The 22,762-nt window shown below is 45.4% G+C and overlaps 4 protein-coding genes across 4 annotated transcripts; 2 read left to right on the forward strand and 2 right to left on the reverse strand.

Moving 5' to 3' along the window:
* Nucleotides 1–1,149: 1,149 nt before the first annotated feature.
* LOC123076003 (dirigent protein 4-like) lies at nt 1,150–1,780 on the reverse strand. Its single transcript, XM_044498476.1, has one exon. The coding sequence runs from the start codon at nt 1,762–1,764 to the stop codon at nt 1,216–1,218; it is 549 nt and encodes a 182-aa protein (XP_044354411.1). The 5' UTR covers nt 1,765–1,780; the 3' UTR covers nt 1,150–1,215.
* A 2,779-nt stretch (nt 1,781–4,559) lies between these two features.
* Nucleotides 4,560–5,931, forward strand: LOC123081066 (gibberellin 2-beta-dioxygenase 8-like). Its single transcript, XM_044504037.1, has one exon. The coding sequence runs from the start codon at nt 4,630–4,632 to the stop codon at nt 5,644–5,646; it is 1,017 nt and encodes a 338-aa protein (XP_044359972.1). The 5' UTR covers nt 4,560–4,629; the 3' UTR covers nt 5,647–5,931.
* A 6,715-nt stretch (nt 5,932–12,646) lies between these two features.
* On the forward strand, nt 12,647–14,565 carry LOC123081065 (uncharacterized). Its single transcript, XM_044504036.1, has one exon. The coding sequence runs from the start codon at nt 12,647–12,649 to the stop codon at nt 14,357–14,359; it is 1,713 nt and encodes a 570-aa protein (XP_044359971.1). The 3' UTR covers nt 14,360–14,565.
* Nucleotides 14,108–16,403, reverse strand: LOC123081067 (uncharacterized). Its single transcript, XM_044504038.1, has 4 exons — nt 15,831–16,403; nt 15,606–15,701; nt 14,928–15,487; nt 14,108–14,336 (listed from the first exon to the last, which is right to left on the reverse strand). The coding sequence occupies exons 1-3, from the start codon at nt 16,236–16,238 to the stop codon at nt 15,458–15,460; spliced, it is 534 nt and encodes a 177-aa protein (XP_044359973.1). The 5' UTR covers nt 16,239–16,403; the 3' UTR covers nt 14,108–14,336; nt 14,928–15,457.
* Between the last annotated feature and the right edge of the window lie 6,359 nt (nt 16,404–22,762).

Here is a 22,762-nt window from a genome sequence, read left to right on the forward strand (position 1 = left end):
GGTGGCGGCTGGTGGCTGCGTACCTAGCAGCTACTCACCCAGGGCCGGCGGCTAGCCGGCGACGAGCTGCTACTCCTCACCAACGCCTCTTCTCCTTTTTCCTGCCCAGCCAAGCTAATCCCCTCTTATTTCTCCTCTGATCTGTGAAGATCTCATTTTTCTCATCTCCTCCAGATGGCTCCTCCGGCTGAACCTCCTATTGTACCCACCATTGTGAAGCCATGTTCAAATCATAGAGAAATCACCTGGATAGGGCAACACTAAATGGAAATGCGACTACTGTGGTCATGAAGCTTTGAGTAGCTACTCTAGAGTTTCTTCTCATTTGCTAAAGAAGACAGAGAACCATGGAATCCATGCATGTAAAAAGGTCACGGTTGACATTCCGAATCTCTTTTTTTGAAAAATAAATAAATAGTAAAAAGTATCCATATTGGCACTTTTTCAAAATGACGAATTTACGTATCCGTATGGGCCCGATACTGATACCCGTATCCGTATCGGTGCATTTGAGCACACGAATATACGTCCTTCTATAAGCTACTACTAGTGTTTATCATCACATCACACAAATGTGCTTTTTTAGCACAGAAATCACACTAATACACGATACACGACCCGTAATGGCCATGCGCTGGGTGCATTTTAAATTTTTGATAGCCGTTTGATCTTCCTCAGATCGATCCTGGCCATTTACTAGCCCTTCTGTACTGAACTGAACTGTTTTTTTACTGCGCCTGTCGTGTGTCTGTGAACTGAACTGAGGGGCCGACGGCTGGACTGTACGTGCAGGAGCCCTTGGGCCTCGTAGCTCGTACATACATGATCCAGATTTATGTACCAGAATTATATGGGTAGTTTACTTGCTCTGTTTTTCTGTACGTGATTTTGAAATGGTTCATAATGCATAATCCAGATCCGTTATGTGGTTTCTGTTGTTTATTTCCTGATGACGATCCAATTGTGTGTTTTTTTAATCATCTTTCTTCACTTTGATGTACCTGAAGATCAATGGTTAGCTCATATGTGTAGTTGATTAATTATGCATGCTTGCTCATTGTCCTATTTTATAGATGGTGCAAATAGTAAAGCAGTGGCTTGCAAGCTTAACATGATAATCTGAGCCGGAATTTTGCAAAGCACAATAACTAGGAAACTCAATCATCCATTAATGTTATTATCGCTACAAGGAACACATGACAACCATATATAAACTCAATGAAGATATAGAGTCACATTATACTCGATGATATCTCCCTTGGACGGGTTCATGGAGTTGATGCAGTTAATGCATACGGTCCTGAGCAAGCCGTACCCTTTGGCCATACGGAATGCACCACGACCTCCAATAACGGGAAGCTCCCTGCTTGGATTACTGAATTGATTTCTTGAGAACATCACGAACGAGCTGCCTTTGAATGGACCATCTGTCATCTCACAATCAATACTTTCCAATATCGTGTACCCATCTTTCCCCGTTTCAACATACATACCCTGTGCATTCCCAACCACCTTAGATGTACTTGCGGGCTCCTCGGTGAGCACATCGTCAAACACATAGACGGAGCTAAAGGGCACTAAGCCATGAGCATGGGCCGTGGCATTCTTGTTTTCAGCGACAAGGACCGAAGATGGATCATTCACGCTATGGGTGTTGTGAAGGTAGAAGCGGATGTTTGTCACCTTCTCGCTTCCACTAACTAGAGGAGCATTGCATTGGAGAAATATAAGGAGGACGGTGAGGAGTAAGAATCGAATTCTCATCTTGTGTTCTTGTGGTTTTTGGATTGTGAATTGAACATGATCGGTGAGAAGGTTTGGTCTGTGTATTTATAGTTGGGGAGAGCATATCATTTGGTATTCGTTATATGGAAAAAAAAAGTAATGAATATAGATAGGAGGATATCTTTTGGGTATAAGATATGTACAGGCAATTAATGATTATATTTAAGTAGTGTCTATCTTTGGAAAGAAATTAATATGATCCATCTATAGAATTTTTGGTGAAATATAGCCTACTTGAAGCGAGGACATTGCAAGTCACCTTGGTTGGCCGTATGTGGCTCGACCACGGGACGGAATAGGGCCCAAGCAGGACGTGGCATCCAGGTGGCACATCTAGTGGCGGAGGATTAGTACAGGTGCCACTTCAACATGCTAAGATGCATGGAAAAGATGAATCAAACCATTCAGCCATGCATGTCAAAACCATTACACTAGCACTGCGTTTGGATGTCCGTATTGGAAGGCTCCGTAATGAATTGGTTGGAATACCAATTCAGCAAGGAAACTGAAATGAACATGAATACGAATTCGCCTGTTTGGTTGTTCACTGAATTGCCTCATGAAATGTCAGTGAGGTTTCAATACCAAATCAAACAATGTTTGGATGACAAACATTGAAATTGCATATTCACATTGATTGGGAAGCTTTTACGATTTTCTGCCCATACCATACACACGCGAATCATCAAATTGGCCCATACCATACACACACGAATCATCAATCAAATTTGCCCACATCCGCACACGTATAGAAACCGAAGAGAAGGCAAGCAGGACGAAAGCTTCAGCAGCGACAGTCGTTCGTCATCTACTCCAGCTCCACTGCTCCAGGCGTCCAGCAGCTGCAGCTACAGCAACTACACACGCGGTGACTCGACAGAGCAGATCGGGGAAGTGAGGGGGTAGGCGTCGCGCTTCTCAGGCGAGCGTGACCTCTCTTCAACATCGGAGGAGGTGCAGGCAGCGCACAGGTGGTGAAGGGGACCGGCCGGCGGCGGACACCCATGGCCGTCGCGTCGGAGGCAGTCGAGGAGATGGGCCTGCGGCGGACGACCATGGCCACCGAGCTGGAGGCGGTGCACGGCGCGTCAGTGGAGGGGACGGGGGAGATGCTGCAAGAGGAGGGGGCCGGGGAGGGAACGCACCAAGACGCTGCCGAGCTTCTTTTTCGCGAGTGGAAAAAGAAGTGAACTTGCGGGATGAGGCGATTTCAGCACAATTCAGAGCCGGAGGCCTCCGTATTGCAGGCCTTGTGTTTGTGTGGGCCTGAAATGTTGTTTCATTACCGACCGCCAATTCAGTGTCTAGCCAAACAGCTGAAATGAAACTTAGCAATACCAAATCCAATACAAGCCTCCCAATGGAGACATCCAAACGCAGTGTGCGTGTATTCAACAAATATCTTACATATATTCAATAATCAAATATCCATATTTCCAGGTGCCACCTCAACATGCTAAGATGCATGGAAAAAGATCCACCAAACCATTCAGCCATGCATGTCAAAACCATATATATTATTCAATAATGAAATATTCATGTTTCAACTTCATCAAAATATATAGCAAACAATTTCCATGACAACGTGTGGAGTATCATCTAGTTCGCTTTGTGTCGTCGTTTGTTGTCTCCGCGTTGAGATTCACATTGAGGTGGCAAAAAAATCGAGATTAAATGACAATTAGAAAGCATAGTACATCTAAGACATCCTGGAAAAACTAAGCCAACTCAAAGTATCTATAACCCCTCCCTTAAAAACGTTTAACTTGTCAAAAATTTCTTTTTGAGAAGTTAACCTAAAACTAGCCCTTCTTCTAAAAGCTTTAGCCCCTCAAAATTGAAGAGTTAGTCCTTCAGTATAGCTCACCCTGCTCAATTTTGAGGAGTGCCTTAAACTTAACTTTCCGTGCAAGGTTTTTGATGAAACCGCAAAAATATTTTTTATTTCCCTTTTTCTTTATATAGTAACGGGGAAAAAATATTTGAAATGAGTTTTGTAAGTTAACTGCTTCATTTTTGTAGGAGTTAAAATTTAGGATAGTAGCTAGGGATGCTATTTACGGCATGTACAATGCATAGCCCCAGGATGAAGCCTCACATGCCATGTAGGATCGGATATCAAATAAAGTAGGTTCGGGTAGGAAAGCGGGATCCTCTCTAGGAGGCGGGTGCTTGGAGAGAAAAAGTGTGGTCCGGTGTCAAAAGCTGAAAAGTTTGGAGTAGAAAGTAGAGATGCACGTGTACTAGAGTCTTTATTTTCTATTTTCTTAATGAGGCTCATTAGTGATAGCTTGCATTAAGGAGAAAAAATATATGTGAACGCCTCGAACTACTTTATATGATAGGGCATCTGTGTCCATAGCCACCATGGTACAAAAGGAGGAAGAAATACTCTTCTGTCTAGGTGAATAAGTCATTCGCGTAGTTCTAAGTCATCGATTTAAGGAATTAAATATATTTTATATGTCATGAAAAGTATATCACTAGATTTCTACATGGATGTAGTTTCTAAATATATATTTTTTATCACGTATAATACATATTTAGATAGTTAAATTGTCAACCTAGAACTACGTGAATGACTTATTCATCTTCCTCCGTCCCATAATATAAGAGCGTTTTTTACACTCTTATATTATGGGACGGAGTAGTGACGCACACTAACCGACAAAAGAAGCTAAGAGACAAAGAGCAAAGTCTGATCTGCTCTGCTCTGCTCTGCTCATCATCAGTTGTAGGTGTCCACTTTATTATATAAACAAAAGAGTAAAGGTTGTCCCTTTGCCTGCTCTGCTCTCCTCTGTTGTATCTAGATCCATCAACAGGACTGCCGCGTGAATCGTGATGCAGCAGCAGGAGATCCATCTTCGTCGATTCATGGAGCATCAGCCAGACGAGTGCGCGCTGGAGGAGCTGGAGCTGCCCACTGTAGACCTCGAGGCGGAGGAGCCGAGCCTGACGGAGCAGCTGGCGGCGGCGTGCCGGGACCCGGGCGTGTTCCGGCTGGTCAACCACGGCGTCCCCTGCGACCTCACCGCCCGCCTGTTCGGGCTGGCGCGCGGGCTCCTTGAGCTGGACGCGGCCAACAAGTCCCGGCTGCCCGGCTACTTCTGTGGCACGCCGGCGCTGGCGGCGCTCCCTGTCAAACAGCTCAATTGGCTCGAGGGGCTGCACGTCGAGGCCGACGACACCGGCGACCGTTCTCATTCTTCTGCTGACGCTGCTGACGGTGAAGCAGGCGGCAGTGCCTTGGCGGAGTTCATGGAGGCGGTGAGCGGGGAGTACGTGGCGCACATGGCGCGCATCGCTCGCAAGCTGTTCGACACCCTGGCCTGCGGCGAGCTGGGCCTGGACGAGGAGCAGCGGGCGTCGTACCTGACGGAGCGCGGCTGCATCTTCCGCGCGTACCGGTACCCGGCTACTGCGTCGGGCGCGGGGCGGCGGCAGCTGGGGATGGAGGCGCACACGGACAGCTCGGTGCTGTCGATCCTGAACCAGGACAGGGTGGGCGGCCTGCAGGTGCTCTATGGTGGTAGGTGGCTTGCGATGCGGCCTATGGAGGGCGCGCTGGTGGTGAACGTGGGCGACATGCTGCAGGCGATGAGCGGGGGCGCGTACCGGAGCCCGGAGCACCGGGTGGTGGCGCCGGGCTGGACGGAGGTGGGCAGGATGTCGCTCTGCTACTTCGCGTTCCCGCAGGAGGACGCCGTCATCGTCGGCCCGCCGTCAGCTTGTCGTCAGGAGGAGTTGTACAGGGCGTTCAGCTACCGTGAGTTCCGGGAGCAGGTGCAGGCGGACGTGAAGGCCAGCGGCTCCAAGGTCGGCCTCGCCCGATTCCGCGTCCCCGTGAGTCAATCATAGTCATGTTCATTGGACGGGACGGACGGCGCCTTGGAACAAGCCTGATCGATCCATTCTTCTCTTCTTGTCTTGTTGTCATTTTGTATATGTATATGGTTGTAGCGGGCCGAGAAAGCTTTTACTCCTACTAATTAGTGGGCTGGGCTCTTTGTTTTGTTTGTTTGGATCGATCAGATCAGATCAGAGTCCTTTTATCTGGCTGGGTTCCGTCCGTACGCACGAGTTGGTTGCGGCACAGTCGGTCGAGTTGGCGCACGCACGCACGGCATGATCGGAACGATGGCCGCCGGCGGCGGGCTTATGAATATGAATATGGAGCCAGTGCAGTCGGATTGTGGCGGCCTTGTCCATCTGGGACGCACCGCCATACGTGTATGCACATGATGACTATTTTGTTCCTCATGTTTCCTACTCTCCATAAATATACTAGTATACACGCTGCGCAACACAAGATAACTACACAGAATTGAGACAATGAACACACACCGTGCGGAGATTTTGGGAAAAGTTTACGAATTTTGAAAATTTCACAAATTTTAAAAATAGTTTCTGGATTCAAAGAAAATCATAAATTTGATTTTTTTTCTTCTGAATTTAAGAAATTTTCATAAATTTTAAATAATGTTCAATGATTGAAATAATTTGACGAATCTGAAAAAAATTCATGGATTTGGAAAACTTTCAAGAACTTAAAAAAAGTTCATAGATTTTGTGGATTTGAAAATTGTTCATGGATTTGAAAAGAATTTGAGAAAAATTCACTAATTCTGTGGATTTGAAAAACTTTAACAAAGTTGATTTTTAAACTAATTCCATGGATTAAATTTTTTCACAAAAATGAGAACACTTCATTGATGTAAACTGAAAACAAAAAGGAAAATAAAAAAGAAAAAAGAAAAACCAAAAATAAAAAGGAAAAAAAACACCAAAAACCACCAAAACCAAACAAAAAAACACCAGTGAACAAAAGAACGCCCAAAAAAACCCAGCCTAAAACCAGTGGGAGGTGAGATATTGGGCCACAGCCCACTTAGATGGAGGTGCATCAGCTGCGGTGTGTAGGGACAAGCCGGGCAAGTTCATTGGGGCATCAGTGACTGAATTTGTTCACTTAAATAATTCACTGAAAAAAATGATCAGGAAAGCACTACGTGCTAATCATGCATTTTAATTTGCATTGCAAAATTAGGCAGTGAGAACTGTTCATCGGTACAAAAGCTAGGGGTGTGGCACAATTGTAATCTAAATAATAGTCTAATAGGCTAAAATATGTGTATAAACAATTGCCAAAAGTTAGGGATCGCCGGCGCATTGTTTCCAATGATGGGCTCCATCGCTGATCGATATGTGTGAGTGATCGTTCACTGAGGTGTCTTGGCAATTAGGATGTCGATGCAGCATATATATAAACGGATATATTTTTAATGCTTTTTATTGCCTGCCAAATATATCAAGTCGTATTTAAGACGTAGATGATTCTTTTTAATTATAAAAAAACGTGACGGGGGCGTATCAGATCTTTCTTCTTTTTTATAGTGAACTAAAAGAATTGAATGGAAGAGCCCTTGAAGAATTGTTGACTTGGTCAAAATCGTGCTGACCCAATTATAAATTGAAGGTTTCAATTAGTTGCAAGGTTTTAAAAAATAGGAAGCATAGTGTATCTATACCACTATATAGTGTGCTAATAGCTTCAAATATTGGTCGTTGGATATGCCAATTCAACGATCAAGAGAAGGCAAATCCGAGCATTATCATCCGTCGGATATAGTTTTTAACTCATAGGATTCTGCCACGTGGCCTTCTAATTGAACCCCCAACTCAACCATATCATATGTTCTAGAAGCATCTATTCACATGCTTATCTGATACTCTAATAAAAAGAGACTAAAACAATCTGGATTCTATAGAGGTAAGAAGCCGACTAGCATCCCTTTCCGTGGTGAACTGGCCGTCCCCAAGTTGGATCTTGTCCGATACGATTCTAGGAAAGATAATACATATTCAAATGCATTTTCTCATGCTTTTTATATATATTTAAATGGCGTGTTCGGACAAGACAGATGTTGCTCTTGTTCGTCGGCGCCGCCAGGGGCGTATCCACGTTGAGCCAGGGGGTGTCACAGGACATCGGGTAGAAAAATGTTTTACCTTTACATATATAGCCCATATACGGCTGGGACACACCGGTACAACAAGCTGGCCCATTCAATAGCTACGGCGCGATGCAGCTAAATCGATCGACCACCCCTAAAAAAAAGAGCTAAATTGATCGACCAGGCTCTCATCTAATTATTTCTCAGAAAAAGGCTCTCATCTAGTAATTCTAAAAAAAAGGCTTTCATCTAAAACAAACAATTTCTCAACCAAAAAATAAATCTAAAACCAACAAAAAATATCAAACGCCTCTCCATGTCACTCTAAATAAAATCAATCCATCACTGGCTCGGCACTCAGGTCAGCATGCTCACTTTGACGCCGTCGTCCCCTGATCATGTCGACCGGCCGAAACAGCGGAGGAAAAATATAAGGTAAATCATAACAAGTACGGACCCCAATGCGCCGTGTTTCTTCTAGATTGTAATTCTTGTTCATAAAACCATTGAGGGTTATGGCAAGGGCTCGTAACTGTGTTAATGATTGGATCATTGATATATTTATAAAAAAAATTGCGTGAAATATTCAAAATTTATTCACAAAGTGAAGGTCAGATCACAATCCTTGAAGGTGATCGGCATTTGTGCTGGATGATTCTCGGAAGACTAGATGCACCAAAGTAAGCTTACTTTTATAACCATGCAATTCAAGTATTAACCCGCAAAAAAAATCCCAAGTGTTAGATATATATATCCTTTCATGGTTTAATCTTCTCTACCCAAATATAAATTATCAAGCGCAAATATCAAATAATAACTAACAAATTACATGTACAAGGAAACATTTTCTAAAAATGCAAGAGAGATCAATACATGATGAAAATGTTCATCGGTTTTAAATATAATGTTGTAGAATCATATGCATTAATATACACTTTTATTTAATATGGTATGTCTGTTCTATTGTACATGGGACACCGGGTAATTTTTGTCCTGGGTCCGCCCCTGGGCGCCGCCTGCAGCGTCTTGACGCTCGTGGTCGCACTAGTCGTCACGGAGCAGGGCCGTTGACCACCTTCCCCTCCACGGACCGACCTTTACCATGCTTCTTCTTCTTCTTCTTCTTCTTCTTCTTTGATTTGATGATGACATATTTTGTTCTTCTTTCGTTCCTACTATCCAAAATAACTATTTCTAAATTTCCGGCTAGCTAAAAATCATCCCATCCTAATTTTGGAACCATCAATGTAAATTAAAATTAATAACCATCATTTGAGTATATATAAGTCGAGGGAGTTTTGCGTGGTATTTTTACAAAGCACAACAAGTCAATAACTAGAAATCCCAATCATCCATTATATTATCATCATGGCGCTACAAACGACCCAAAATACATAAGCTCAACTAATGGTGCCAGAGCGTCACATTGTACTCTATCACATCTCCACTGGGAGGGTTCGTAGAGGTGAGACAGTGAACGCACACCATCCGGAGCATGCCGTACCCTTGGGCCATCCGGAATGCACCCCGACCTCCAATAACGGGGAGCTCCCTGGTTGATCTCAACGGGTTCCTTGAGAACAATACAAACGAACTGCCATTGAATGGGCCAGTTGTGATCTCAACATCGATGACCATCAAAATCGTGTACCCATCTTTTGCTGTGCCGACGTACATGCCCTGCGCATTCCCAAGCACCTTAGATGTGATCGAGGGCCCCTTGGTGATCACATCGTCAAACACGTAGACAGAGCTAAAGGCCACGATACCACGAGCATGGGCCATGGCATTGGCGTTTTGTGCGACAAGGACCGAGGATGAATCCTTCTCGGCATGGATGTTGTGGAGGTAGAAGAGGATGTTCGTCTCCTTATCTCTTACAAGCGGGGAGGCAACGGAAGCGTTGCACTAGAGAGAGAGAACAAGGATGGTGAGGATCAAGAATGGAATTCTCATCTTGAGTTCTTGTGGCTTTTGAAAATTTGTTTGCGATTGAGAATGTGTTCGGTGAGAAGGTTTGGTGTGTGTATTTGTAGCTGATAAAGAGGAGGATATTGTTTGGTATTCTATACATGGAAATAAATAAGGACGTGCATTTATTGCTGTAGATGAGGATATCTTTTACTAGTACTTCGTATTTGTATTCTATACATGGAAGTAAATAACGACCTGCACTTGTTGCTGGAGATGAGGATATCTTTGTACCTGACAGGCCATACGTACTGACTGCAGTCCAGTCCAGCCCAATTGGCAAACGCGTGAATACGATGGAGAGAGTCAGCGGCCGGCATACGTCCGTCGGTCGATCCAAGTACTAGTTTGATTTTTTTCATGATAATATGTGTCTCATTTATATAAAAAAATAAAATACAAGTCACGTAAAGACCGACATGACAAAATTGAAAAGATAGTAGAACATCTCTGACTCTCCGTACTATTTATTATAAATATAAAATTGAACGGTTCTAGATCGAACAGCACAAACAAACTTGTGTACTAGCAACAAAGCGACCATGGCACAGTCGACGGAGGACCTGACGCAGCGCCTACCCGCCGACGTGCTGCGCATGGAGGACGTCTTCACTGATGGAGAATTGATGCACCTCGCGTTTGATCCTGCCCGTGTCACCACACTACGAGGTCTTTCTAGTTAAGCACCTTCCATTTCTGTGGCCTGATTACATGGATGATCACATATATAGTACTCCCTCCGTCCGGAAATACTTGTCGGAGAAATGTCTAAAAATGAATGTATATAGAACTAAAACATATCTAGATACCTCCATTCCTTCGACGAGTATTTCCGGACGGAGGGAGTAGATAGACAGTGGCCGCCGTCCACGTTTGTCTTGCTTGTCTTTTCGTCCATGGAGAATTCATGACCTTTCAATGTAACTCCTTGTTTGTTTGTCTAGCTTTGACGGTGGCTGGATTATGTTTTGCAGAATAAACATGTCAAATCACACGTATCAAGTAATTAAGCTGCCGAAAGGTTTTCGTGGAAGGTACTCCCTCCGTTCGGAATTACTTGTCGCAGAAATGAATGTATCTAGACGTATTTTAGTTCTAGATACATCTATTTTCGAGACAAGTAATTCGGCCAAGTGAGACATACATACATACAAACAAACAAGGTGCAGCTGCCTTGCACTTGAAGCTTTGATTTTCTTTTTCTTTCAGTACATACATACATACATACAAGTAGATACAATAGTCAGAGTTGTTGAACAAGCAAGCAAGCAAGCAAGGTATGAAGATGGATGGAATTCATACAGTACTAGAGGAGTATCTATCTATCTGAAACTGAAATCAAACATCCATACTATTAAAATATATTGCCCGCCTCTTTCCATCAGTTGAGACTTTTGAAGCAATTGGCTGGAGCATGAATTCAATACATACATACATACATACATACATACATACATACATACATACAGGAGGGAAAGAGAAGTCAATTATGTGAAGGAAGGAAGGAAGGAAGGAAGGAAGGTGCCTGAGTTTTAGTTGGTTGAATTTTCTAGTCCAACTCTCTGAAGGGACGAATGGACCTTTCTTTTTCTTTTTCTTTGGTTTTGTGTGACCTTGCACTTGACGAAGACAACTTACTACTTTTCTTTCTTTCTTTCTTGTTCCTTGTCTCCTCATCTTGTGCGTACAACTCAGAGAGCATAATAATATTGAAATTTAAAAATAGCATAGAATTTACTAATACTCCAGAAGAGAAGAAGGTCCAGTCTTGTGTTGTGCGTGCCTGGCGGCGGCGAGGAGAGGCCAAATCAACAAAATATCCGCCGGCCCAACCTTTGTTTCTTCTTCTTCTTCTTCTTCTTGTTCCATTCATTCATCAGTTTGCTCCTCATCGGTTGGTTCTATTGAGTTGCTGCTGCTTTACTTTCTTCCCCTGCACCATCTATCTTCAAGCTTGTCCTCAATCAAATCAAATCAAATCAAATCTCTTAATCCTATCTAGCAAGAATTCAACTCCATCCATCCATCCTCCTCCTCACTTGTCATCTCTCTCTCTCTCTCTCAATCAAAAGAGGAGAGCAGAGCAGAGCAGAGCAGAGGGCAATCCAACCATCTGTCCGTCTCTCTGACTCTGAGTTAGCCGCCGCACGCACGCACGCACGATTAGTAGGCCTCCTAGGAGGGCTAGCTAATAACAAAGGTATGTACCGTCGTCTAAATCATTGATTTGATTTGATTGGATTCATATCTGCTGCCTTTAATTTGTTCTAGCTTCCTTTGCAAACTTGCTACAACAATAGTATGTAGTGATTGATTGATGCGTGCGCCAGTGCTCTAAGAGTATATATGAATGAATCATTTCCCCCTCTACTTAATATCGATCGATCCATCATATGCACTTCATTCTAAAGAAGGGGCCTTTTCCTTTCCTTTTTTTTTTCTTTTAAGAATATATAGTATAAGCTAGACCTGGGCTATCTGCAACAAGCTAAAAACTCAACTTCTTTTTTCTTTCCGATTTAACTTTCAATCATATAGTCCCATTCTTCTTTCATTCAGACTCTTGTACAAATTAAAGCCTCGACTTACTTTTTCTCCTTCTTAAGTTACGACGATATATTAGATTGTTGCTTTGTACTTGCACCATCCAACATTATTGGTATTACTTAGTGGTGGCAATTTCAAAACCTTTCTCTTTAATTTGTGTGCAGCAAATCCTAACCAAATGGGAAGATCAAGCACCCTAGCTACTACAAGTGGATTATTTATCAGCATCTTTTTGGCTTCGTCCAGTCCTTATCTGAACATCTAGCTCTACGAAAAAGAAGCAACATTATACTTACTGGTTCAATCAGAGGGGGGAAAAAGTTATCTTCAGTTGCACCTGTTATTTCATATATATCCTCCAAGTCTGTCCGTCCGTGCGTCGAAATATGGTTGCAGGTGGTGGCACTCAAAAGAGACCTGCTGATGACATAATGCACCAAGAGGAGCCTGCAAACACGGATGCAAAAAATGATCACATTGCCATCTATTTCATCGACTCACCTCAACAAACAGAAAGAGGGGTTCTGGGTGACAAAACAAATGGCCAAGATTACTCCTTCCAGCAACACCTGGAAACACCGAGCTCACCACCCTGCTACTCCACGGACCACATGCTCGGCGCTGACCAAAGATACTACAACAGCAACAATGGCTCCCCTTCTTCTTCTTCTTCTTCTTCTTCTTCGCAGCAGCAGCAGCATGAACGCTCTTCTCACTCACCAAGAAGAAGGCAGTCCACAAGGCGACGCTTGGCAGCGGCGGTGCCGTTCGTGAGGAAGATCGACTGGGGGTCCCTCTGGGGCAAGTCCAAGGAGTGGATCAAGAACCCCATGAACATGGCCCTCTTCGTGTGGATCGTCGCCGTGGGCATCTCAGGCGCCATCCTCTTCATGGTGATGACCGGGATGCTCAACGCCGTGCTGCGGACCAAGTCGCAGAAGGACACATGGTTCGAGGTCAACAACCAGATCCTCAACGCGCTCTTCACCCTTATGTGCCTCTACAACCACCCCAGGAGGTTCTACCACCTGGCGCTGCTGTGCCGGTGGAGAGCCACCGACATGGCCGCGCTCCGGGAGGTCTACTGCAAGGGCGGCACCGTCAAGCCCAACGAGAGGAGGCACATGATGGTTGTGGTCTTGCTGCTCCACCTCAACTGCTTGGCGCAGTACGCGCTCTGCGGCCTCAACCTTGGGCTCCCCAGGAGCCGCCGGCCTCCGGTGGGCGTCGGCCTCACCGTGTCAGTCGCCATCTGCGCGCCCGCGGTCGCCAGCATGTACAACAACCTCAGCCCCCTGGGGAAAGACTACGAGGTCCAGGCCGCCGATGACGAGGAGCAGGAGTCTTCTTCTTTGGGCTCGCGGCAGCGGCTCCAGCACAAGACCGTCGAGAGGAGGTACTCCTTCTCCCCCTCTCCGCCGCAGCGACAAGGAGAAATGGGAGCTGTTGTCATCGCCGTCGCTGCCGAAGAAGATGGTATGTCGCCGGAGTGGTCTGGTGGGCTGGTGGCGGACCTGTGGGAGGACATCTCGCTGGCGTACCTGTCCCTGTTCTGCAGCTGCTGCGTGTTCGGGTGGAACGCCGGGCGTCTGGGGTTCGGCAACGCGTACGTGCATGCGGCCACCTTCATCCTGCTGTGCCTGGCGCCCTTCTTCATCTTCACCCTGGCAGCCATCAACATCGACAACGAGGCGGCCAGGCTGGCGCTCAGCCTCGGCGGCACCCTGCTCTGCGTCCTGGGCCTGCTGTACGGCGGGTTCTGGAGGATCCAGATGCGCCGGAGGTTCGGGCTCCCTGGTAACGGCTTTTGCTGCGGCAGGCCTGACGTGACGGACTGCTTCCAGTGGCTGTGCTGCTGCCCCTGCGCCCTCGCCCAGGAGGTCAGAACCGCCGACGCCTACGACATTGTGCACCACAGGATGGTGTGTCGCCGCGACAGCCGCCGACCTGGAGACGGCGACGACCATGAAGAAGAAGGTGCCAGCAGCAGCTCCCGGGTCCAGATGCAGCAGCCACTGAGGTTTGCAGGTGTTTTTGCTTCAGATACGAGTACGAGTACAATACCACCTGCTGTGCCTGTTGGCATACAGAAACAGTAAGTATGATGGATGTATGGTTAGATGAGTAGGCTTAACTGTGGCTAGATCTTTTTCACAACAAGCAATCCATTGTAAGTACGTACATAGCAGAAGGAGGATACAAGCAACTATGCTATTAATAGAGTATATATACCCTGTCAATATACTAGTAGTATTCTGTTGTACTAGTTATGATCCATTTTTCCCTGCTGAATTTTGAGAAATGAAAATTTAAATTTACCCTCCTTTTTTTTTTTGCATTGCTGTACATGTCAAGAAGCACACATGGTTATGCAGTTTGTTAGCAGAACATGAGAAAAGGGTATTTTGTTAGGCAACAGCCAACAGATACCAGGGCAGAGTTTGGTTAGCAGGCACAGTAAAGGTTAAAACAAATTACTGAAGTAAATAGGCCCGCCATGGCAGTTCTGACACTCTCTTTTCCCTTCTGAATTTTGAGAAATGAAAAATCACCTAATTATTTTGCATATGTCAAGAAATCAGCTCACATGGAAATGCAGTTTGTTTGGCAACAGATAACAGGGCATAGTTCTGTTAGCAGGCACAGTAAAAGTAAAAGAAAAATTACCGCCCACCACGACCACAAGGTTAAGAGCCTTGCGCTCTACCAACTGAGCTAGACGGGCTTGCTTACTGGGTGAGTGATTCCACAGCCCACTAGACCAACTTCCTTTATGAACTCACAGGCACCAAAAGGAGAGAGCACCTGCAGGAAATGAAGGGAAAAGAAGATGAGATGATGATGGATCAGCAGCACATTGCTTCAATAAAATGAAATGAAAGCCATGACGGCATCTTTAGAATATGTAATATGAGAAAGCTTGTCACCAAAAGGATTCAAACAAGAAAGAGAAGTGATGCTCAGGCTCAGGCTCAGACTCAGCCAGGACCATGGAATGGAATCTACTAGAGGAACACCCTTGACCGGTAGAGGTCCAAGACAGAAAAAATTATGCCCCCAGCTGGTTATCCGGTCCCCGACAAATAAAACCTCAAGCATTTTATACATGATGATGATCAGATTTTCTACTAGCTTCTTCCTGTTTGTTGCGTCTCAAATCAAATGGACGCCTTGTATATATTCATAGTTTGGGCTGATCAAGTTGCTGAAATCCGATCCATGGTCTCCTGCATGCAGTAAGAAGGTAGCAAGCATTAAGCCGGTAATGATGTTTTTGAACTGCAAGCCACTAATGATGTACTACTTAATGGACAAATTATTATGACGCTTAAGTTAAGGGCCTACCTTCATGTGCTGATTGCTAGCCTTTCTAGTCTCCAGGACACGCAAGTGCACAGCAGGATTATATTTGCACATGAAAAACACCCTACCCATGCCTGCCTGACAGGGTAAACATTCGATAAGATAAGCATAATGAAACAAGGGAGGCACATGCCTGACAGGATAAACAACGTGCGACTAAATATAGAGTATAGTTTTGAGGAGCAGTCTGGTTTAGTAGCTACGTACATAATTGAAGTTGTAACCTGAAAGATGGTCACGTAGAGTAGAGTAGTCATACAGCAGCATCTGCGATACACCAGCATGGTTCACAGTTTCAGTTTGGATCATCATAATAACTAACGATGGAGCAAAGATATCTCTGAAGTAGCACTGGCTAGGCATAAACAACAACAGTCGAGACGAGCTCTCAACAACAAATTGCCAATACACAGAAAATGAGCTTAGGATATCTATGAACAAGGAATGAATGAATGAGCTTAGGATATCTATGAACAAGGAATGAATGAATGAGCTTAGGATGAGGGAGGTCCGGGTCGGGGATTCGGTCGAACAGGTGGCGGGCGTGCCTGAGGTCGCCGCCCCCGCGCGCGATGTGGTGCTCGGGCTGCTGCTGCTGCTGCTGCTGCTGCACATGGAGGGAGGCTCGGCGGTGGAGAGCAGAGCAGAGCAGTGCCAGTGCGGCGGTGGCGGCAAGTCGCGGCCGCATCGCACATCATGTTTCTTTCCAACTCAGTCAGTCAGAGAGAGAGAGAGAGAGAGAGAGAGAGAGCCATAGGAGAGGACGGAGCAGGGAAGAGAGAAAAAAGACAGAGACTTTGCTCTAGTTAGTGTGGGCTAGGACAGAAAGGGCCCATGATTATCCATTTGGGCCTCTTAAGTAAGTAAGTTAGGGCCTGGATGCGTTTCTTTCCAAAAGAAATAGCAGTGCCGGGTTTTTCCAGTAGTGAGTGTTCCAACAATAGCAAGTCTCCATAAAAACATTTTCAACATAGCCGGGACCCAAATGGTGTCCCGCGACTTTTTATCTGCTTTTGAATTGGACGAACCGGGACGTTCCTCCAGCCAATCTTCTATCCTTCTTTCTTTCTCTTTTTTTTCGAAAAAAAATATGCCGACCGGACAGAGAATCACCCCAATTTGTCAAAGTTTCAAGACCAAAATTCTTCTATGCTGCGAGTCCAAATTGGGATTTTCATAATTGCTGCTGCGTCATATATAGTGGTAAGAACACCTGCCCGCTCAACTCCTCATTCCATCTAGCTTCTGGTCGATGAATTAACTCATTCGCCAGCATGGGGTTTTTTCTACTAACAAGACAATCAGGCGCATACTTTCTGTTTGAACTCACAGACACCAAAAGAAGAAGAGAGCACCTGCAGAAAAGCACAGAGATTATGATGGATCAGCACAACAGTGCTTCAATGAAATGAAATGAAAGCCATGGTGGCATCTCCAGAAGAGGAGCTTCAAGAAACCCTCTGCGGAGTAACGGCCATATATATATATGGGAGGGAAGCGGCCGGGCGCACTTGATGTAGAGGTCAATGAGGGCTGTGGAGACCAAGAGGTCGGCGCAAGGAGTAGGCCCTCATGTAGGCGCGCGCGGGCGTGCGTGAAAAAAGGTGGCCACGCGTCATGTGGTGCCCAAGCTGCTGCTCCAGATCGGGGTGCCGGGCGTACGTCGAGGGTGGTGCGGCGGCGGGCGGAGAACGACGAGGCGGGTGGTGGGAGGTCGCGGCCGCATGGCGCATGGTTGATGTTTCTGTCGACAAAGTCCAACGAACAGGACCAATTTGACAACGTTTCGTGCTACTTTGCTCTTTCTGTTTATTGGACTGATTAACACACGTTTTTTTTCTCCCTTTCCACATCCGGGCCCACACATCATAATTATTTGGACGATTTTGCCCTCCTGTTGTTTTCACCTAGCGAGCCGCGATCGACACACAGGCGACGGATCACCACATGACACACATGGTAAGCAATCCAAAAAAACACTCACAGGCGACAGGGCCCCAGCACCGCGCCGCCGCCTCGCCATGCTTCCTTCCAGCCGCGCCCATCGACAGTCCACTGACAGGTTACCTCTCACCCTCCCTCTATCTACTCTCTCTCTCTCTCTCTAATTTCGTCTCAGGCCTGTATCGTAGGCATGTGCAGGATGTGCACCCGCACATGGCCCTCAATTTTCCCTAAATTGCCTAGTAATCACCAGATTGGGGCTGCCACACCTATATTTAATCCGGCAAGCACACCCCTGCCATGTCTTCCTCCCTCCAGATCTCTCTCTGTATGTACTCGTTGCAAAGATCACTCCATCTCCTCAGGTTGCGACAAGTGGCACGCATGTGCGCCACTTATCGCAACATGAGAGTTTTTTCCTTTTTTCGTAGATCCGTTTATTCAAAACGTTTTATCTCTTAAACCGTGCGTCCAAATCTTAAACCGTTTTCACTGTTGGATTCCTCGCATCGAAATCTTCAAAACTAGATCCCATGTTGATAGATTTTGACGAACTTTTTTTCAAAAAAAACCGGACGAAAAAACCGAACCGGGAGCACGGGTTTTTTCCCTTTTCGAAAGAGGCACGCCCGTGCCTCTCACGAAATCACAACTGTGCCTCTCGCGGAAGCAAAACCGTGACTCTCGCGAAAGAAAAAGAAAACAAAAAATGCGTTCTTTTTTTTCGTTTCTGAGAGGCACGGCCTTGACTCTCGCGGAAGCAAAACCGTGACTCTCGCGAAAGAAAAAGAAAACAAAAAACGCGTTTTTTCCGTTTCTGAGAGGCACGGCCGTGACTCTCGCGAAAGCACAACCGTGCCTCTCGCGGAAGCAAAACCGTGACTCTCGTAAAAGCAAAAAAAAAAAACAGAAAACACATTTTCTTTCGTTTTCGAGAGGCACGGCCGTGACTCTCGTGAAAGCACAACCGTGCCTCTCGCAGAAGCAAACCCGTGACTCTCGCGAAAGGAAAAAAACAAAAAATGCGTTTTTTCTATTTCCGAGAGGCACGGCCGTGACTCTCGCGAAAGCAAAACCGTGACTCTCGTGAAAGGAAGAAAAACGAAAACACGTTTTTTCGCGCAATTTTTTTTTTCAAATTTTTTTGTCGAAAAGTTAAGGAAGACCGGTGGAAAACCAAAACGTCGAAAAAACCAAAAAAAAACCCGTCTAAATAGCTAAAAACGCGTGCGAAAAAAAAAACAAAATCCGAAGGGAGCGCCCAGAACGCGACACATGGCAAATGGCTGAGAGCGCGCCAAGTGGCGCTGATCGTTGCGAGGCTCCCGAAGGAGCGCTCATTAACTACTGGCTCCCGTATGTATTTCCCAAATGGCTGACGATCGATTAAATTTTTTCATGTCTGCATTTATTTTTTTAGTGCTCTACATCGGTTTTGTGGAGGCCCGTATTAGAGACACGACAAGACGTAAGAATGCAAGGCTTATTTTTTTTAGCAAAACAGAGTCTTAAGAAGTAAATTTCAATTATCTATATCCTTCACAAATAGTGTACCTTTTGTTTTATAATTGCTTGGGCCATATCACAAATAATCCTTCACAAAGAAACCACCATCGAAAGGTCAATTAGGAAGCCAAAACAGGTGCAAGAAGTGTAAGCAATTGGGGCATAGGCAAGTTGGTTGCCCAACTAATGGAATGAAGAAAAGGTATTTTGTATTGCTTCACATTTACTCTATTGTTTGTTTTGTAACAGTGGTTGAATTGGATTTGTTGACAGGAAACCAAAACCTAGAAAGATAAAACCAAACACTGAAGTTGATGTTGAATGTACAATCCCAGGAGATGCTCTCATACAAGCTAGCCCTCATCCCGTCACAAGGAGGTAACAATTTATGCTTCTCTTCAATTTCTCAAGTGTACATGAGATATTTTTTTTCTCAAACAATGCATATTGTGCAGTCAAACATCTCTTGGTAGCCGTCTTGGAGGGATGTCTCCATTGGCTGTCCTACAAGCCAGCCCTCGCCCTATAACCAGGAGGTAACCTTTTTCACTTTTCTGCAATATCTTTCCAAACGTGCCATGTCTTTACATATTATAAAAATGTTTTTTTGTGCAGTCAATCAGCTCTTAATAGCCCTCTTGGAGCGACATCTTCATTGGCTGTCCTACAAGGCAGCCCTGGTCCAATCACAAGGAGGTGAGAAAAACTAATGTCTTTCTTCAAATGTGTATAACATTGGTGCTATATTTGTAATGCATGAAAATGATGTATTATGTAGGCAACTTTCTATGGAAACGGGGAATCCCACTTCTCCACCAAAAGTTGACCTAAGCCCGCCAAGAAGCTCACCCCAAAGAGGAGAAAAGGAGTGTAGCATGCCATTTTGTGATCTCCTACTGTGTACTGAATCTTTATAAAATTTGTGTCAGTTCTTCACGAAGCCGATGCATTTGGATTGAGTTCGTACAGTCAGTGTCTCTTGCGATCTTGTCATGTGTGTAGTGAGATGAGGACTCACTTTATGTTTTTGGATGCAACTTGTGAGTCAAGAACTCACCTTATGCTTGTAATAATTTTTTTTATACCTATTCTTCTGGATTGTTTTTTTTAAACAAGGGAAAAGCTTCACCTTTTCATTATTGTCAAGTCTATGGGCACATTTGCATCTTACTGAGCTGAATATGTGAATTATCAATTATATTTTTGTGACATATGAAATGGTACAAAAATAAAGAGAGGTCATGCCAAAAAGTTTTGTGAAAATGTTGTCAAGATTTTTAATTTATCCATATCAACAAAAAGGTACTATATCAATACATGTTACAGCCAGCCAAGCTAAATTTTGAAGTATATATCAGCAGCTATGGGTGTGTTTGGTTGCCGTAGTCTACAGTAGCTGCATTGCATAGTCTTCTCAACTCAGCCTGGCTATGCAAATGCAGCCTCAAATGCACCATCTGCAAGTTGTTTGGTTGCCTTCATGTAAGCCTGTGAATAGTTTCACATCCAGACCAAAGCCAGCCCAGTCCAAATGACTACACACACAGGATCCAAATCAAACCGATCCAGAAGAATTCAGCTAGAACCCAAACCAAACCAAACTGTAGGTTTTTGAACCCAATCCAATCCAAACCGTTCCTCAATTTTGGATTGAATCCACAAAGTCAAACCATGGACAAATTGGTACAGCTTGTATGCAATTTTGTACAGGCTAATCCCAAATTTCTGAAAAAAATGGGAAGAACATGGTACGGAGGGAGGGAGGAGGACGAAGGTGGGATGGAGCATCCGGGGAACGGGGAGGCGCTGGCAGCTACGATTCCGGCCGACGTACCGGCAGCGAGGCAGCAGCAGCTTCTATTCGGAAGGGCGCACGGGCAGGGAGACGGCAGCAGCTATGAGTGGGCGTGCATGGTGATTGAGAAGTCCGGAGGCGCCGCGACAGCGGCAGATGGGTGGGGGAAGCTGCCGGCGGCGGCCAGCGATCCCTAACCCAAGCTGGAAGCCTGGAAGCGGGAAGTATTCATTTGTAGAAAAACGACTTTTAGTACCGGTTCATAAGAACCTTTAGTACCGGTTCTGGAACCGGCATTAAAGGGTGGGGACTAAAGGTCCCCCTTTAGTCCCGGTTCAACACGAACCGGGACCAAAGGCCCATCACGTGGCACTAGGCACGTCGTGGTCTGAGTGATTTGTTTTTGAATTTTTTATTGAAATAAAGGAAAAAAGCCCGCCTACTGGGCCGGCACGGCCTGCATACGACTAGAAACCCAACCTCTAGTTGGGCCAGGATGCAGGCCCGTACGGCCCCACAGGGCAGAAGACTTGCAATAGGTCCACAAAGGCCTGCTTAGAGAGGAGCTCGACACGGTAGCCGCGATGGGGCTTATAAACCGGTGCGAGCTCCTCTCAACTAGCGAGGTGGGACTAAACATTGTGCACTGCGGGTGGCAGCGCACCACCTTTAGTACTGGTTGGTGGCTCCAACCGGTACTAAGGGGGGGGGTCTTTAGTACCGGTTGGAGCCACCAACCCGTACTAAAGGCCATCACCCCTTTAGTACCGGTTGGAGCCACCAACCGGTACTATAGGTCACAAATGAACCGGGACTAATGCATAGCCGTTCGAACCGGGACTAATGGTACCATTAATGCCGATTCATTTACAAACCGGGACTAATATGTCTCACGTAAAGTAGTTTTTCTACTAGTGATTGGCCGGCGTCTCGTGTGAGGTACAAATTGTTCGCTCGACCAGTTTTCCTAGGTAGACTGAAACCAGTCTGAGACCGATTTGTCTGAGTCCAGACCAAACCAAACCAATCTACTAATTACTAAAGCCCAGACCAAACCAAATTGCAACAACGGCTCAGCCCATTACAACCAAACTAAAGTAGCCCAATTGAAAAACCAAATTAGAACTATGGTTTGAGATCAAACTATTCACAGGTTTACCTGCATGCCCTCTTGCCTACATGGGCAGAACCATACTGTCTGGTGTTTGGTTGCCTACATGTTAGTGGACAAACCCAAGGCATGGTGTTTGGTTGTATGCAATATTTGGTGTGTGGTAATCTCTTTGGCTAGTTGGTGAGGTTACCAGCACACTTCGGCACAACCATGTACCACACATCATAAGCAGACACTACAAAAAAATACACTTCCGTGATGATACGCACTAGTAGAAAACAGGGCTTAGGTCACAGGGCAGTTTTCACATTAGCCCCGGTTCAGTCACGAACCGGGACTAAAGTGAGCATTGGTCCCGATTCGTGAGCCCAGGGGGCTGGCCGGGGCCTCGTGGGCATTGGTCCCGGTTCGTATGGACCCTTTGGTCCCGGTTGGTGGTACAAACCGGGACCAATGGGCCACGCTCCTGGCCCACCGCCCTTTAGTCCCGGTTCATACCACAAACCGGGACTAAAGGGCTGGTCCTAGTTGCGGCCAGTGTTTAGTCCCACCTCGCCAACCGAAGGGCGCTCACACCAGTTTATAAGCCCGTCCCTCTATGCCTTGTTGAGCTTCTATTAAAATGAAAATAGATGCCCTTATACAGGAAATTTGACTTAAATTCATAGTAAATTTCGTAGAAATTTAGTATGAATTTAGGTTGAATTTTCTCTATAAGTGCATCTATGTTCATTTTTTATATTTATAAAATAAATAAACCTTAATAAAATAAAATAAACC

This window comes from Triticum aestivum, chromosome 3D (genome assembly GCF_018294505.1).
Source record: "Triticum aestivum cultivar Chinese Spring chromosome 3D, IWGSC CS RefSeq v2.1, whole genome shotgun sequence".
Classification (NCBI taxonomy): Eukaryota; Viridiplantae; Streptophyta; class Magnoliopsida; order Poales; family Poaceae; genus Triticum; species Triticum aestivum.

Excerpts from the sequence above, each read along its gene's own strand:
- LOC123076003 (XM_044498476.1), bottom strand. The coding sequence starts at position 1,764 with ATGAGAATTCGATTCTTACTCCTCACCGTCCTCCTTATATTTCTCCAA.
- LOC123081066 (XM_044504037.1), top strand. The coding sequence starts at position 4,630 with ATGCAGCAGCAGGAGATCCATCTTCGTCGATTCATGGAGCATCAGCCA.
- LOC123081065 (XM_044504036.1), top strand. The coding sequence starts at position 12,647 with ATGGTTGCAGGTGGTGGCACTCAAAAGAGACCTGCTGATGACATAATG.
- LOC123081067 (XM_044504038.1), bottom strand. The coding sequence starts at position 16,238 with ATGTGCAGCAGCAGCAGCAGCAGCAGCAGCCCGAGCACCACATCGCGC. Across the intron at positions 15,702-15,830 it reads CAGGTTACAACTTCAATTAT|GCAGGCATGGGTAGGGTGTT; the intron begins GTACGTAGCTAC and ends TTACCCTGTCAG. Across the intron at positions 15,488-15,605 it reads CTAGCAATCAGCACATGAAG|GAGACCATGGATCGGATTTC; the intron begins GTAGGCCCTTAA and ends TACTGCATGCAG.